The sequence below is a fragment of the Salmo salar genome, chromosome 13 (assembly GCF_965601325.2).
Source record: "Salmo salar chromosome 13, fSalSal1, whole genome shotgun sequence".
In the NCBI taxonomy this organism is placed as follows: domain Eukaryota; kingdom Metazoa; phylum Chordata; class Actinopteri; order Salmoniformes; family Salmonidae; genus Salmo; species Salmo salar.
The window spans coordinates 87,662,313-87,677,448 of NC_138303.1; the positions used below are offsets into that span (position 1 = coordinate 87,662,313).

The 15,136-nt window shown below is 39.8% G+C and overlaps 2 protein-coding genes across 3 annotated transcripts in view; one reads left to right on the forward strand and one right to left on the reverse strand.

The window, feature by feature from the left end:
* Positions 1 to 11,230, reverse strand: las1l (LAS1 like ribosome biogenesis factor). Of its 2 annotated transcripts, none has more exons than XM_045692314.2 (14): positions 11,181 to 11,230; positions 6,369 to 6,523; positions 6,034 to 6,159; positions 4,600 to 4,669; positions 4,352 to 4,433; positions 4,001 to 4,168; positions 3,860 to 3,906; positions 3,339 to 3,448; positions 3,124 to 3,209; positions 2,753 to 2,959; positions 2,512 to 2,659; positions 644 to 975; positions 379 to 529; positions 1 to 246 (listed from the first exon to the last, which is right to left on the reverse strand). In XM_045692314.2, exons 2-14 carry the CDS (start codon positions 6,512 to 6,514, stop codon positions 156 to 158), a joined length of 1,764 nt encoding a protein of 587 aa, XP_045548270.1. In that variant the 5' UTR covers positions 6,515 to 6,523; positions 11,181 to 11,230; the 3' UTR covers positions 1 to 155. The 2 variants fall into 2 exon arrangements, with proteins under 2 accessions (XP_045548270.1, XP_045548269.1); XM_045692313.2 differs by lacking the exon at positions 11,181 to 11,230 and adding an exon at positions 6,640 to 6,877.
* Positions 9,812 to 15,136, forward strand: part of LOC106567791 (moesin a) — a 24,647-nt gene continuing 19,322 nt past the window's right edge. Inside the window, exon 1 of the mRNA XM_014137531.3 lies at positions 9,812 to 10,082. Within this exon, the coding sequence (XP_013993006.1) occupies positions 10,071 to 10,082 (12 nt within the window). The 5' untranslated portion in view covers positions 9,812 to 10,070. The remainder of the gene's footprint in view (positions 10,083 to 15,136) is intronic.

Here is a 15,136-nt window from a genome sequence, read left to right on the forward strand (position 1 = left end):
TTGGGTACTCTAAGTACTTTTATTTGCCACGTGCCTTTGCTGGAAAACAATAAAATAAATGCTTTTGGCATGTCAGAGTAGAAACAATACAATGCGTTTGCAGATGAAGATCAATGACAGTGAAGGCCTTTATTTTACAATATTGGCCTATTTGTTTAAAACAGTTGCAGGCCAGCTTTCAATTTGCTGATGTCATTGTGTGTCCAGAGAAGCCCATCCGTGGTGACTCTGTGTGGCATTGAGACACTGGAGAGATTAAGAGAAACATTACTGCTCAGATTAAGTACAATTGCTTAGTGATGGTTGATCTTACTTAATCATACTTTTATTTCTGTGGATGCCTACATATATATAGTATAACTTTATTTTGTTTCTTACCCTGCATGCGCATTGTGCTGAGTGGCATTCTCCATTTCCACCTGCTGGTCAAACACCATAATGGTAGAGAAGTTCTCTACCATTAGGCAGGAAGGGTCCTCTGACTGGCCTGGAACTTTCCCAAGAGGATAGTTCTTCCACTGGACTTTGTCTGAACAGGTGAGAAAACAAACCTATTTAGATAAAATGTAATATTCTAATGAAATATTGTGGAATCAGCTGATCAGATTCATGTTCTGCAAATTGGCATGACAACTAAACTGACCTGTGCAAACTTGCCAGGGAGAACCCCTGAGTTCCGCGGCCCTCTCGGCCAGGACATCTGGACTCAGGTGCTCTTGGAAGTCCTCGGTCCTCTCTGGCAGGGCCTTGCGTGAGTCAGACACGGTTCCTGGGTGCATCATGTTGACCTGGCGTCTGGACTGCACCCGCAGCCTCTCATGCAGGCTCTCCAGGGTGTAGATACCGCTAGGCTGGCCTGAGTGCTCCATGGGAGGATCACACCCGGAGTCTGCCCCCTGAGTGTAGATACTGCTCAGTCTGAGTAGCTTCTGTCGGGTGTCCAAGGGCATCGGATGTTCCATGTCCTCCAGGATCCTAAAAGTTTAAACAGTAAGTCATTTTCAAACAATGACAAATTATATTTCATAAGCTGGTACAGCGCAGTAGAGAACACAGTAAGAGATGCATGTACAGTTGTGGCTAAAAGTTGAGAATGACATTCATTTTCACAGTCTGCTGCCTCAGTTTGTATGATGGCAATTTGCATATACTCCAGAATGTTATGAAGAGTGATCAGATGAATTGCAAAGTCCCTCTTTGCCATGCAAATGAACTGAATCCCCCCAAAACATTTCCACTGCATTTCAGCCTTGTCACAAATGGAACAGCTGACATGTCAGTGATGCTCTCGTTAACACAGGTGTGAGTGTTGATGAGGACAAGGCTGGAGGTCACTCTGTCATGCTGATTGAGTTCGAATAACAGACTGGAAGCTTCAAAAGGAGGGTGGTGCTTGGAATCATTGTTCTTCCTCTGTCAACCACGGTTACCTGCAAGGAAACGCGTGCCGTCATCATTGCTTTACACAAAAAAGGGCTTCACAGGCAAGGATATTGCTACCAGTAAGATTGCACCTAAATCAACCATTTATCGGATCATCAAGAACTTCAAGGAGAGCGGTTCAATTGCTGTGAAGAAGGCTTTAGGGTGCCCAAGAAAGTCCAGCAAGCGCCAGGACCGTCTCCTAAAGTTGATTCAGCTGCAGGATCGGGGCACCACCAGTACAGAGCTTGCTCAGGAATGGCAGCAGGCAGGTGTGAGTGCATCTGCACGCACAGTGAGGCAAAGACTTTTGGAGGATGGCCTGGTGTCAAGAAGGGCAGCAAAGAAGCCACTTCTCTCCAGGGACAGACTGATATTCTGCAAAAGGTACAGGGTTTGGACTGCTGAGGACTGGGGTAAAGTCATTTTCTCTGAATCCCCTTTCCGATTGTTTGGGGCATCCGGAAAAAAGCTTGTCCAGAGAAGACAAGGTGAGCGCTACCATCAGTCCTGTGTCATGCCAACAGTAAAGCATCCTGAGACCATTCATGTGTGGGGTTGCTTCTCAGCCAAGGGCGTGGGCTCACTCACAATTTTGCCTAAGAATACAGCCATGAATAAAGAATGGTACCAACACATCCTCCGAGAGCAACTTCTCCCAACCATCCAGGAACAGTTTGGAAGGAAACTCCCCAGGCCTTAATCCCATTGAGAACTTGTGGTCAATCCCCAAGAGGCGGGTGGACAAACAAAAACCCACAAATTCTGACAAACTCCAAGCACTGATTATGCAAGAATGGGCTGCCATCAGTCAGGATGTGGCCCAGAAGTTAATTGACAGCATGCCAGGGCGGATTGCAGAGGTCTTGAAAAAGAAGGGTCAACACTGCAAATATTGACTCTTTGCATCAACTTCATGTAATTGTCAAAAGCCTTTGACACTTATGAAATGCTTGTAATTATACTTCAGTATTCCATAGTAACATCTGACACTATCTAAAGACACAAAAGCAGCAGATTTTGTGGAAATTAATATCTGTGTCATTCTCAAAACTTTTGGCCACGACTGCACATTATGAAGTCACTTACTGCTGGAGCAGGTGAGGTGTGGCCACGCAGGGAGCATTCAGACATGCTGCAAGGAGTTGCTGCCACCTCAGCTGGATGCGTTTCATAAAGATCTTATCCTTCAGTCTGGCTTTCCTCTGGATTTTCGATTCATAATGGTATTCATTCTCTGTAGAAACAAAATTAATCCACATCAGTAAATCCAGCACAGTTTTGTATTTACATTGAGTTATTTTGTTATTGGGGTAGAAAATGATCATACTGTTGGAGTTGCAGAGGATGACCTCAGAAATCCACCCAGCGATGTAGAAGGATCTGTGTTTCTGGTCATCTTCAGAGAGCTGCTGCAGCTCCACAAACAGTTTCTCCAGGAGGAGATGAATGAAGAGCTCAGAGTTGAGATCCTTCAGGAGGGGCAGCCAGAAACGCAGGACAACTCGAGGAAGGTGGGGAGCAGTGGGGTCAGCATCTTCAAAAACAAAGGCATTCTAGTCACTCAGGTAAGTGTATGGCTTACAGTATTTTTTAACATGTTCCCAGTCTTACAACATCTGTTAATAAAATCAAACATGGGATTTACACATTTATTTTAAGAAATGTATTGGGAGGAAATCTACCTAATCCCAGTTTTACCTGAGTTATCGACACTAAGTGACGCCAGTTGTTCAATGGTTGGAACCACGAATCCATCCTCAATCAATGCATCTATTAGTATTTCACTATATGGGAAAAAGAACAATGAGGGCCCGTACCTTTGCTATTTAAATTACGTTATTCTTGTAGAATACAATCTGATGCAGTTTGTGGATTTGACAATCACTGCAATACCAATAAATGTGTTAACTGACCTAGACTCTAGTGCAAAGTGCTTGATCTGGGCAAGGATCCAGCTCATGTCTGCAGAGGGTTCTGGCCACAATCTCGCCTGTTTGTCCTCCTCTAGAAATCCTTCAAACGTCTAAACAAAAGAAAAGAGTAATGACCACCATACGCTATAAACATTTCTGGCAGTAGAGAAAACCCAATTACTCAAGAGTGATGTCAATAACAAAATGCCTATCTTGAGGCCCTCATTTATAGATGGAAGAGGAGATGCTGTGCAGACTAGAGAACAGACGTCTTCACCCTGGGCAAGTCTCACAATCATAGGAAAATTATTACGTGGTTATAAATTGTGATTAAATGTTCTTGAGGACTTCCCACAACCATATCATCCTTGATGTTGATTATGCATGATTCACATACATTTCTGACGTACATGGCATACAGTGCAAATAAACCTAACAATCCTGATGTTAAGGGATTTCACAAATCAATACAAAAATGTAACAAACAAAAAGCAAAGGGTAATTTTGGGGGGTGTAAATACCTGAAACTGCTCCTTTTCAAAAGATATCAATAACTCTCGTGCCTTCTCTGAAAAGAGGGGGAAAAAGCTGATTGAAATACCTTTTGAAAATGTAACTTGGTAATAAGCGGCGTCTAAAGTGTTCAAATGTTTCCAACTTACTGTAGGATTCAATTTCTTTTTGTCTGGTGATGAGCTCATCCTCCTGCCTCTGAAGATCCTCTTCTCCATCCTCCCCCTCTGACTGGGAGTCCCAGTTCTCAGCCAGCCCACTGCCCAGCTGCCTGGACCAGTACTCCTGCTGAAGCCACTCCAGCACAAACTTACAACCTGCAACATAGAAAAGACAAACACAACTAAGAGTAAGATCACTGCAGAAAGTCCAAAGTCACAATGGAAAGTAGGAATGATATCATATTGTTATTGAGGATGATGAGGATAAAAACCCATGGTCTCTCAGATTATGAAATTCTTAAGAGAAAAATACATCTGTTTGTTCATGATCATGCTCACCCTTGCGACACCATTTCAAGGTAGGGAGCTTGCGGTGGGTAATGTCATGTCTGAGGTTTACAATCCACTCAGGGATCTTCAACTGTTAAAAAATCCATTGGAATAATAAATACATGTTTTTATTCTATCACCTGTATAGTGAGGTCCCCCAGATGACATGATCATTTCATGAGTAGTGAGCAGGGGAAAATGTAATATTAGATGTATTAATCATGAGGCAAGAATTACATATTTTTTCATTTACTCACATTGCTGGCTAGCCTTCTGAGGGGACGAGCAATTTTCCCCTGCTGACGCTCTGTGATTAAGTTGACAAACCTATTGAGAAAAATATCAAACAAGCCAATAGAGTAATCAATAAAACACATATATATATATATATAGTATCAGTCAAAAGTTGACACCTATTCATTCAAGGGTTTCTTTATTTTTACTATTTTCTTCATTGTAGAATAATAGTGAAGACAAACACTATGAAATAACATATGGAATCATGTAGTAACAATTGTTAAACAAATCAAAATAGATTTTAAATTCTTCAAAGTAGCCACCCTTTGCCTTTGACAGCTTTGCACACTCTTGGCATTCTCTCAACAAGCTTCACGAGGTAGTCAACTGGAATGCATTTCAATTAACAGGTGTGCCTTGAATTTCTTTCCTCCTTAATGCGTTTGAGCTCAAATAAGCAAAGAAAAATTACAGTCCATCGTTACTTTAAGGCATGGTCAGTTAATCCAGGAAAATTTTAAGAACTTAAAGTTTCTTCAAGTGAAGTTGCAAAAACAATCAAGCGCTATGATGAAACTGGTTCTCATGACCGCCACAGGAAAGGAAGACCCAGAGTTACCTCTGCTGCAGAGGATATATTCATTAGAGTTAACTGCCCCCCCAGATTGCAGCCCAAATAAATGATTCACATAGTTCAAGTAACAGACACATCTCAACATCAACTGTTAAGAGGAAACTGCGTGATTCAGGCCTTCATGGTCGAATTGCTGCAAAAGAAACCACTACTAAAGGACACCAATAAGAATAAGAGACTTGGTTGGGCCAAGAAACACGAGCAATGGACATTAAACTGGTGGAAAGTCCAAATTTGAGATTTTTGGTTCCAACCGCCGTGTCTTTGTGAGACTGTAGGTGAACCACATCATTCTGTGTAAGGGCTATTTGACCAAGAAGGAGAGTGATGGAGTGCTGCATCAGATGACCTGGCCTCCACAATCACCCGACCTCAACCAAATCGAGATGGTTTGGGATGAGTTGGACCACAGAGTGAAGGAAAAGCAGCCAACAAGTGCTCAGCATTTGGGGGACTACTTCAAGACTGTTGGAAAAGCATTCCTCGTGAAGCTGGTTGAGAAAATGCCAAGAGTGTGCAAAGCTGTCATCAAGGCAAAGGGTGGCTACTTTGAAGAATCTAAAATCTATTTTGATTTGTTTAACACTTTTTTTGGTTACCACAATTCCATGTGTGTTATTTCATAGTTGTCTTCACTATTTTTCTACAATGTATTACATAGTAAAAATAAAAACCCTGGAATGAGTTGGTATTGTCAACTGTTGACTGGTACTGTATTTACACACATCATTGATTGCAACAGTATGCTGCCACATAAGAAAATTTAACAATGAACCTGACTCGATTGAGGACGTTTAAACATTAAAAAAGCGATTCCAACCTCATGAGTGCTGTTCCATAAAGCAAGACCAGGTCGTCAGCGTCAAGTTTTCCTGATTTGTCAAGTATTTGACATCTGACCAGGTCTGCTGTGCTTTCTACAGCGATGGGAGTGTTGTGGGCAAATCTGAAAAAATAAATCAAATTGTGTGATAATATTTTTCATCCAGGAACGGCTTTGTCCACCAGAAAACAGCAGTGGTGGGATGAGTTGGACACGAACTAACGTTAGCTACAAGCTAAGCTAACACGAACTATTCTGCAATTATCTAGTTAACAAAATAGTAATTATGCAACAGGAAAACATTATCTGAAGATCATACGTGTATCCCTTACCTGCCCTTCCACGCCGATATTCGGTGTAATGCATACTTTTGTAAAGTACAATCCTTTGAGTACAGATACTCGAGCACCTGGTCCCATTCTGCTTTGTTGATCCATGCAACTACATGGCCCTTTTTCTCTGTAGTTTTTTTCTTCATATTTACCAGCTAAAGAAACGACAGGAAGAAAATTAGAGACAAACAGTTTTTACCTAGTTAATTTAGCTCTAATGCAAAACATGTAGCTAGCTAGGCTAACCAAAATGGGATGTTCCAATACTAACCTGCCAACACCATTTACAGACTAGAGTGGGGTCGGTTAAATGAAACACCAAGAAACCAATACCGCGCAGAAATGTTCCGCTATTGCATACGCCAAATTATGCTATAAATAGAAAAAACAACAAAATAATAAGCAAATATAACAGTTAACATCTAGTCTGCATTTCAATCATACAATTATAGCGTGTAATGTATTGTCATAGGCTCCTGTTGGGTGTTGCGCATGAATGTAGGCTAAAGCCTTACTCAAAGATGGCTGCCCCCTCCCTCTTGTAGGCCCGCAGATAAAATAAAATAAAATAAAACAAAAAATAAAATTTTGTTTGGAACTCAATCGGGGTCTCTACTTACTGATGAGAGTTAGAATAGTAGAATACACAAGGTGCAATTTCGAAATTTGGTTGTGCATCAGCAGTTTTTCTCTCATATCAGTCACTGACAGTCACTCAATTAGCCCATGTCAGCAAAACATTTTTAGATAGGCAAATTCGTCTAGCCAGCTATCTAAACTTGTAGTAATCATGGTCAAATTACCGACCAGGGGGCCCTAATTGATTTTGTTTGTCACTCACTCAGATCCATATTAAAAACGGCAAACATGTCTCTCCAACCTATGGCAAAATTACTAGAATTGCATGGAATTAGTTATAAAATTGCAAAATCTTCCCTCTGCCTCATGGCAATGTGTAGAATTGCAGCATATTTTATTTAAAACTGCAAGATGTTCTCTCCGCCCTATGGCCAAATGTGTAGAATTGCAGGAAATGAAATCTTAAACGATATTTTTTTTTTCTCCGCTGTCAAGAGGGGGGCAAAAATGTTGTTTAGGGCCCCCAAAATCCTCTCTGACTGCATGCGTGGGTATGCAGACCCTCGAGTCACTGCAGCCCCTTGAGTTCAGATTTGTTGTGGCCCCCACCCCCATAAAAGTTGCCAATCCCTGGCCAAACTTATTGTGAATTATAATTTATCTTTATGGACAGGAAATCAAATATATTGTAACCTCTCTAGGGTAGGGGGCAGTATTTTCACATCCGGATAAAAAACGTACCCGTTTTAATCTGGTTATTACTACTGCCCAGAAACTAGAATATGCATATAAATGGTTTGATTTGGATAGAAAACACCCTAAAGTTTATAAAACTGTTTGAATGGTGTCTGTGAGTATAACAGAACTCATATGGCAGGCCAAAACCTGAGAAGATTCTGTACAGGAAGTGCCCTCTCTGACCATTTCTTGTCCTTCTACACCCTCTTTATCGAAAACAGAGGATCTCTGCTGTAACGTGACACTTTCTAAGGCTCCCATAGGCTCTCAGAAGGCGCCAGAACGTTGAATGATGACTTTGTAGCCCCTGGCTGAAAAACAGTAGCGCATTTGGATAGTGGTCAATCTGAGAACAATGAGATGGGTCCGCGTGCACGTGAAGAGGCCATTTTACATTTTCAGTCTTTGAACGAAAAAGACGTCTCCCGGTCGGAATATTATCGCTATTTTACAAGAAAAATCGCATAAAAATTGATTTTAAACAGCGTTTGACATGCTTCGAAGTACAGTAATGGAATATTTTGAAATGTTTTGTCATGATACGCGTCCGCGCGTCACCGTTCGGATAGTGTCTTGAACGCAAGAACAAAACAGAGGATATTTGAACATAACTATGGATTATTTTGAACCAAAACAACATTTGTGGATGAAGTAGAAGTCCTGGGAGTGCATTCTGACGAAGAACAGCAAAGGTAATCCAATTTTTCTTATAGTAATTCTGAGTTTAGTGAACGCCAAACTTGGTGGGTGTCAAATTAGCTAGCCCGTGATGGCGAGCTATCTACTCAGAATATTGCAAAATGTGCTTTTGCCGAAAAGCTATTTTAAAATCTGACACCGCGATTGCATAAAGGAGTTCTGTATCTATAATTCTTAAAATAATTGTTATGTTTTTTGTGAACGTTTATCGTGAGTAATTTAGTAAATTCACCGGAAGTTTTCGGTATGTTTGCTAGTTCTGAACGTCACATGCTAATGTAAAAAGCTGGTTTTTGAAATAAATATGAACTTGATTGAACAAAACATGCATGTATTGTATAACATAATGTCCTAGGAGTTTCATCTGATGAAGATCATCAAAGGTTAGTGCTGCATTTAGCTGTGGTTTTGGTTTTTGTGACATTATATGCTAGCTTGAAAAATGGGTGTGTGATTATTTCTGGCTGGGTACTCTCCTGACATAATCTAATGTTTTGCTATCGTTGTAAAGCCTTTTTGAAATCGGACAATGGGGTTAGATTAACGAGAGTCTTGTCTTAAAATGGTGTAAAATAGTCATATGTTTGAGAACTTGAAGTAATAGCATTTCTAAGGTATTTGAAAATCACGCCACTCGATTCCACTGGCTGTTGACTAGGTGGGACGATTTCGTCCCACATACCCTAGAGAGGGTAAGCTACTTTTTTGTACAGTTTACCTTACTGGTATCAAAATGTGGCTTATATTTGTATGCATCGTGACAGGCCTTTATAGTAGACCTTGGCCTATCCTATTTCTGTAATTATTTCAGTAGCTGTCCATATACAGTAGGTTGTCCATGGGTCAGGGGAAGTGGAATGAGGCTATTTCTGCCTGGATTGCTTTTGAATGGATATCAATGATGCATTTGCGTACACAAAATGCACATCATATGAAATGGTGATTATTGTATTGATTGGAAGTTGTGTCATATGGGGGTGTCAGAACGTGTCATTTGAAAAAACTCGTCTGAGGTTCAATAATTGATTGGAAAAATAAATCTGCTTCATATTTATTAGATCCATTAGCCTATAAAATATAGTTCTGACTAGGTGTTTGTTGAAAATAATATGCAATGGCAATTTTAATCAAATATGCCTAACCACCCTAACCGGTGCGCCTGTCCCAAACAGTGTGTTACATTCAAAATGGTATTATATCGTAGATTGAAAAACTGGAGTGAAATCAAATGTTGCTACTGACAGTAGCCTAGCTATATGCTTATGGTATGCGGGAAATTACGTATATCGGAATTTTGTGGGGTATCCCGGCTTAAATTTCAAGTCCAGGAATTTAGTTCAGCTGCTCACGTTCAACTGGAGCTTGACAAAGGAATAACGGGGTCATTGAGAATACAGGCGGAGTCTGCTGAAAAACTCATTTTAGTATGTCTTCATTGGGCTGGGTGTGGTTTTTCAGTCACCGTGCCGTTAGCAGGAAATTACGGTCTGGACCACCACTTTGAGGCGATACAAAGAAAATAGGAAAATACGAGCAGTTTGAAAAGTTTGAAATCAAAGTTTAACTGAACTTGACGGACGATTTTCAGATTGTGCACTTTATCTAATGGACACAAGTTTTTGTTGACTCCATTGTTGCTACCATCCAATTCCTGACATCAGTGACTAAGGACAGATAACTGCGAAAATGCCGAAGACCGTGAGTAGCCTTTATTATTGTGTGGGACCAGCTTTAAAAATATATATATGTTTACATAGAAATAAGACATTATATAAAACGCTATCTCTGGTCAAAATGTAGCTTTCCAACTTGTTGTCTTGTTTGGTCGACAAAGATAATTTAGCCCATGACAGGCTATAAAGTAAAATGTTTGAATTGATATCCTATAATACCTCGAAAGCATCTATTTGGAAGATTTAACTCAATTGGGCTACTGAATGTGTCTGACTTTGTATAGCCTATGTAGAGCCATATAGGTTCAGAAAAGGTTTAGCGCCCCTCAAATGAATGAAAAGTGTATTTTAAAACATGTATTTCATGTAGGGCAGGACGCTGTAGCCTATATTTTTTTTCTCCAGCATCACCTAAACTTGTTTTATTACCGATTACAAGGAATTGATACAATGTTGCCCAACGTTCTTTTTTTTTTTAGGCTACTCTAGGTTTGTGTCTATCCTATGAACCGTTATTTTGTGTCAGCTATGCGCCATCGGCAATCCCCCGTTCCTGGAACGTGATTGGCTTTTGAATGAACGTTCAAGAAGTTGAATAGACCAGCGTTGGGTTCATATCAACTCGATCCCTATTCATGAATAATTATGTCAGACATTTTAAATGTTGTTCAAATGTAGTCTCTAGACTACATTAACTCGTCACCGGGCCCAATTAATATCAATGTGGCCTATTAGTGTTGAGTTCCCATGGCCCATTCGATGACGTTGTGTTTGTCTTTGTGGTACCCCGTAGTACAATAGCTAGCCTATGCACTCTTCAACAGTGGACTCCCATGTTAGCCTGTCCTATAGGCCTGCTATTGAGTAATGGAGGTTAGATCACTTGCATTGTGCTCTATCAAAATATAGGCTATTCTAGGAGGTACAGTATCTAGAAATGTAGGTTCTTAAAGTTTGATCTATGGCAAACCTTAGCCTAGAGTACTAGGCCTGTGTGGTTTTAGATATTTGCTATATTTATAATTATTTATTTGTCTTTTATTTACCTAGGCAAGTCAGTTAAAATAACAAATTCTTATTTTCAATAACGGCCTAGTTCAGGGGCAGAACGAAAGATTTTTACCTTGTCTCCTCGGAGATTCGATCTTGGAACCTTCCGGTTACTAATAGTCGAACGCTCTAACCACTAGGCTACCTGCCGCCCGATATAGAGCCCAGCCCAGGGAAATTTAGTTGAATGTAGAATCCACTGGATCAGTTCTATTGATGTTAAATAGCATTGCATTTGTAATTCATTTGATTTCTACGTTATCTTAATCAAGTATTTACTCCAAATTAGGAACAATGATTAAACCACTCTGTATAGCATCATATTTTAGGTCAGAAAGTCAGACATCAGGATTTGAAAAATATGTTTTGTTTAATAAGGATCAGTCACTGCGATTAAATGCACCTAGGTAATGACAGTAAAATAATGTGCAGTATTGTGACATTTAGCTTTTAAGAATTGTGAACTCATGAGAAGATTATAGTTGTATTTATTTGAATCTGTATTTATATATTAACATGTCTTTTCACAGCAGTCATCCATGTCCCCCCCTACCATTATTGTAGGCTTTGGCTGTGTTTCTTTTGGCAATTTTACAGCTTCCCAAGGAACTGTAATCTAGTGACTCAAGGTTTCTAAGATTGCGTCAGTTACTTTTTAGCCATTTCCTGGCCTGCAGTCTCTTGACGCTGCCACTGAAAGCCTTATTTGGTGTTTCACAGCACAGACTCCCCCTTCTCCATCCTGCGCAACTGCATGGTCCTCAGCCAGTGTTTCAGCATTTAGGTTTTTAAGCACTTCTACAGGCCACCCCATGTCAGACACCAAATTGACTCCTGTCTCATTTCCCAGATAATGTCATAATACATATGTTATGATATGCTATTTGACATCAATCAATTTTATTATATTCATAAGACCCTCTCATCACTAAAAAGGTACTTGCAGTCTGGTTAATTTTATTTCAGATGTACCTTTAGACTCTAGAACTCTACACATCACTAATAAATGTGTTATTCTGTGATGTTGCTTTCCTTCAGAACTACGATATTCTAATCAACAGCAATTTCTATTTACTACGGTCCAGTGAAGTGAAATACTATATTGCCATGAGTATAATTTTGTTAGTTGAAAAGCCTTAGTTCTTCACAAACAACAAATAACAGAACCAAGTGAAGTGGAAAGTCCAGTGGTATGTAAGAAGGGGATTAAGCAGCTCTGTAAACGCACATAGCAGAGCTGAGATTAACAATTTGTAATAAACTAAGCTACAGGTGGTAGAGTGTATGAAAGGCAGAAATGATGCGAACCTTTGGGGGCTTCAGCCCGTAAATGGAGTTTAACTGTGCGGCAGCTCTGAAACATCTCTCTGGCTGCAGAAAACCAACCAGTGAGTTGTCTTTTGTTGTTGTTTTGGTGTGTTTTTGAGTTGATTTAGATGAGGTTTGTTAAAAACAGACCTTTATTTATTTTTTACATAGGATCTCACCCTAGCTTAACATAAATTACTGCACTATTACTACGTTGGTAAGTGAACAGTAATGATTGTGATAACGACGTTATCAATTTGTACTGATAAGTGGTTGCTTTAAGGTGTTTGAATACAAAGGAGCTGGCATTATCTGCGATTCATGAACCTGATTTGAAAAAGTCATAGTACAGTGAGTTTAACTAACTTGAAACTAATATAAGACTCGCAAACACATTCAAGCTGAAAAAATATCAACAAAATTGAAATTCTTGTATTGATTCTGAGTATAACATTTGGGCTCTACGGAGAGTAGCGTTAGCAGTTTCAGGCTAACCTCATTCTCAGAAATAAAGCCAGAGAGAGCTTTTAGTTCTACATTAGTGCCTGTGGCTCTAATCTTCCTGTTCATGATTTTGACCTAAAAACATACTATGAATACTTTTCTAATTGATTGTATTCCATTTGTGTATGCGAATATGTTTGTGAATGGTTAACATAAAAGTACGTGTGACAAACAATCTAACAACATAGTATAAGAATTATCCATCAGTTCCTGATTTCCACGTATTTATGATTTTTAAATCCCCTTCAAAGTGGTTTTCAATCAGATGTCTTGAGGGGATGCAGTCGAAGGAGGCATTCCAAAATTTTGGAAAGTGGAAAGTGTCACTTAATTTTTTCCCTAGTGATTGGTGTCCCAGTTTATAATAATTTGCTTACTTTACTGAAATACAGTCTATAGCTAAGATTTGTTATAGCTTTGTTTGCTCCTCAGTATGACTCAACGCCCTTTACAAGACAGAAAAGGCATTGAATGTTCCCAAGACAGAATGGAAACATGAACATTGGTGATTTTGTAGCACATACAGATGAAACATTACAGTCTTAAAGGAGGCCTGGGTAAAGGCCTTTGTAGACTGTACAATTTTAGCTGTCTTATGCCACGATTTTGCTGTCCCAGACAAAATTTCCACGTCGTGGGCAAATTCTTATGTCGGAAACAATTGTCGCATGTCTTGGTTCGTTCAGTGTGGCATGGTCTAGGTCTGCCGATTAAGTATCACTACATGCGGTCGTAAACTTTTTGCCTTCATCGTGTAGTGTGGCTGGTGTTACGAGCCGATCCCGATGACTGACCAATAGTAACACCGCCGGCATTGTATGTACACAATAATACGATAAGTGTAAATAGTCAGATTCATATAATAGTTAGATTTAAACGTTTACATGCTGTGCAAGAATAATGATTTCCCTAATGATCTTGTTTACATGATATATCTGAAATCAGGCTTGGGATGGGATTTTGATAAATGCGTAAAAAAAGTATAATCTACCACGTTATTTTGGGGAAGCCTATTTATTTCTAAAATGCATACTTTCCGTTTTTTTCAAACTCACCTCACTCGCATAGAGAGTGTCTTGCGCTGCGGGCACATGCGCAGATCAAATACACCGCTGAAGCCTTGCAAGTCAATCGCAGAATGTGACGACAGAACTGAAGGAAATCAATCAATCTGTCCAGTTTTTAAATTTAAAAAAAAAAAAAAAAAATTTTTTACCTTTATTTAACTAGGCAAGTCAGTTAAGAACAAATTCTTATTTTCAATGATAGCCTAGGTTAACGACAGATTGCTTGGGGATTTAATCTTGCAACCTTCCGGTTACTAGTCCAACACTAACCACTAGGCTACCTGCCACCCCTAGGTTGATAGCCTTCCTCCAAGGTACTCGTCCATGTATTAGATTTTGTTCATGTTTTGTGAGGAATTAGCCACAAAACTATCCGTGGTCCTGTTACTGAGAGTGATGTTTTGCTGCTGTTCTAATAATAGTGTGTGAGAAGTGTTCTGAGCTCTAGCCATGCGATACAAACCCTTACCAGGCAGAACTGCCCATTCGTAGTTATTTTTTTCCTGTGTGAGATTAACTATTTTTACCCAGGAAAGGCACTTAACAACCCTTGACTGGTAGCCAAGGACCTGTTGGCCTGAACTACACAATGAAATAATGTCTAATCAGTAGGCTGTCATGTTAAGCAGTTTGTTTGGTTGACTGGGAAAATAAAGTATAGTGTTTAGAGAAAATTTAAAAGTGGTATGATTTAGGGCAGTGGTTCCCAACCTTTTTCAGTTACTGTACCAGCAACAACATTTTGGTCTGCCTGAAGTACACCCTCATGTGCATTTTACCAGTAAGCCTATGGTCAGGAGTCTTCTCAAGTACCTTCTGTAGATAGGCCAAGTACCCCCAGGGGTCCTAGTACCCCTGGTTGGGAACCATTGATTTAGGGGATTCATCAAAACAGTGATGCAAATAAATGTTTAACATGGTGACAGAGGCACAATGTGGGACTTACATGCCAATCTACTCTCAATGTCTTACTGGATCTTGTAAATTAGAGTCATTTAACAAATCTTAGTCACTGAAATTAGATTGAACTCACAGCCACTGCAGTTAGATTCAACTCACATTTGTGGTGTGGCTTAGTTCATAGTTAGGGTAAACCATAAAAGGAATAGCTATGGTGTTTAAGGCTTTGGGGTTTTGATCTACTTCGTTT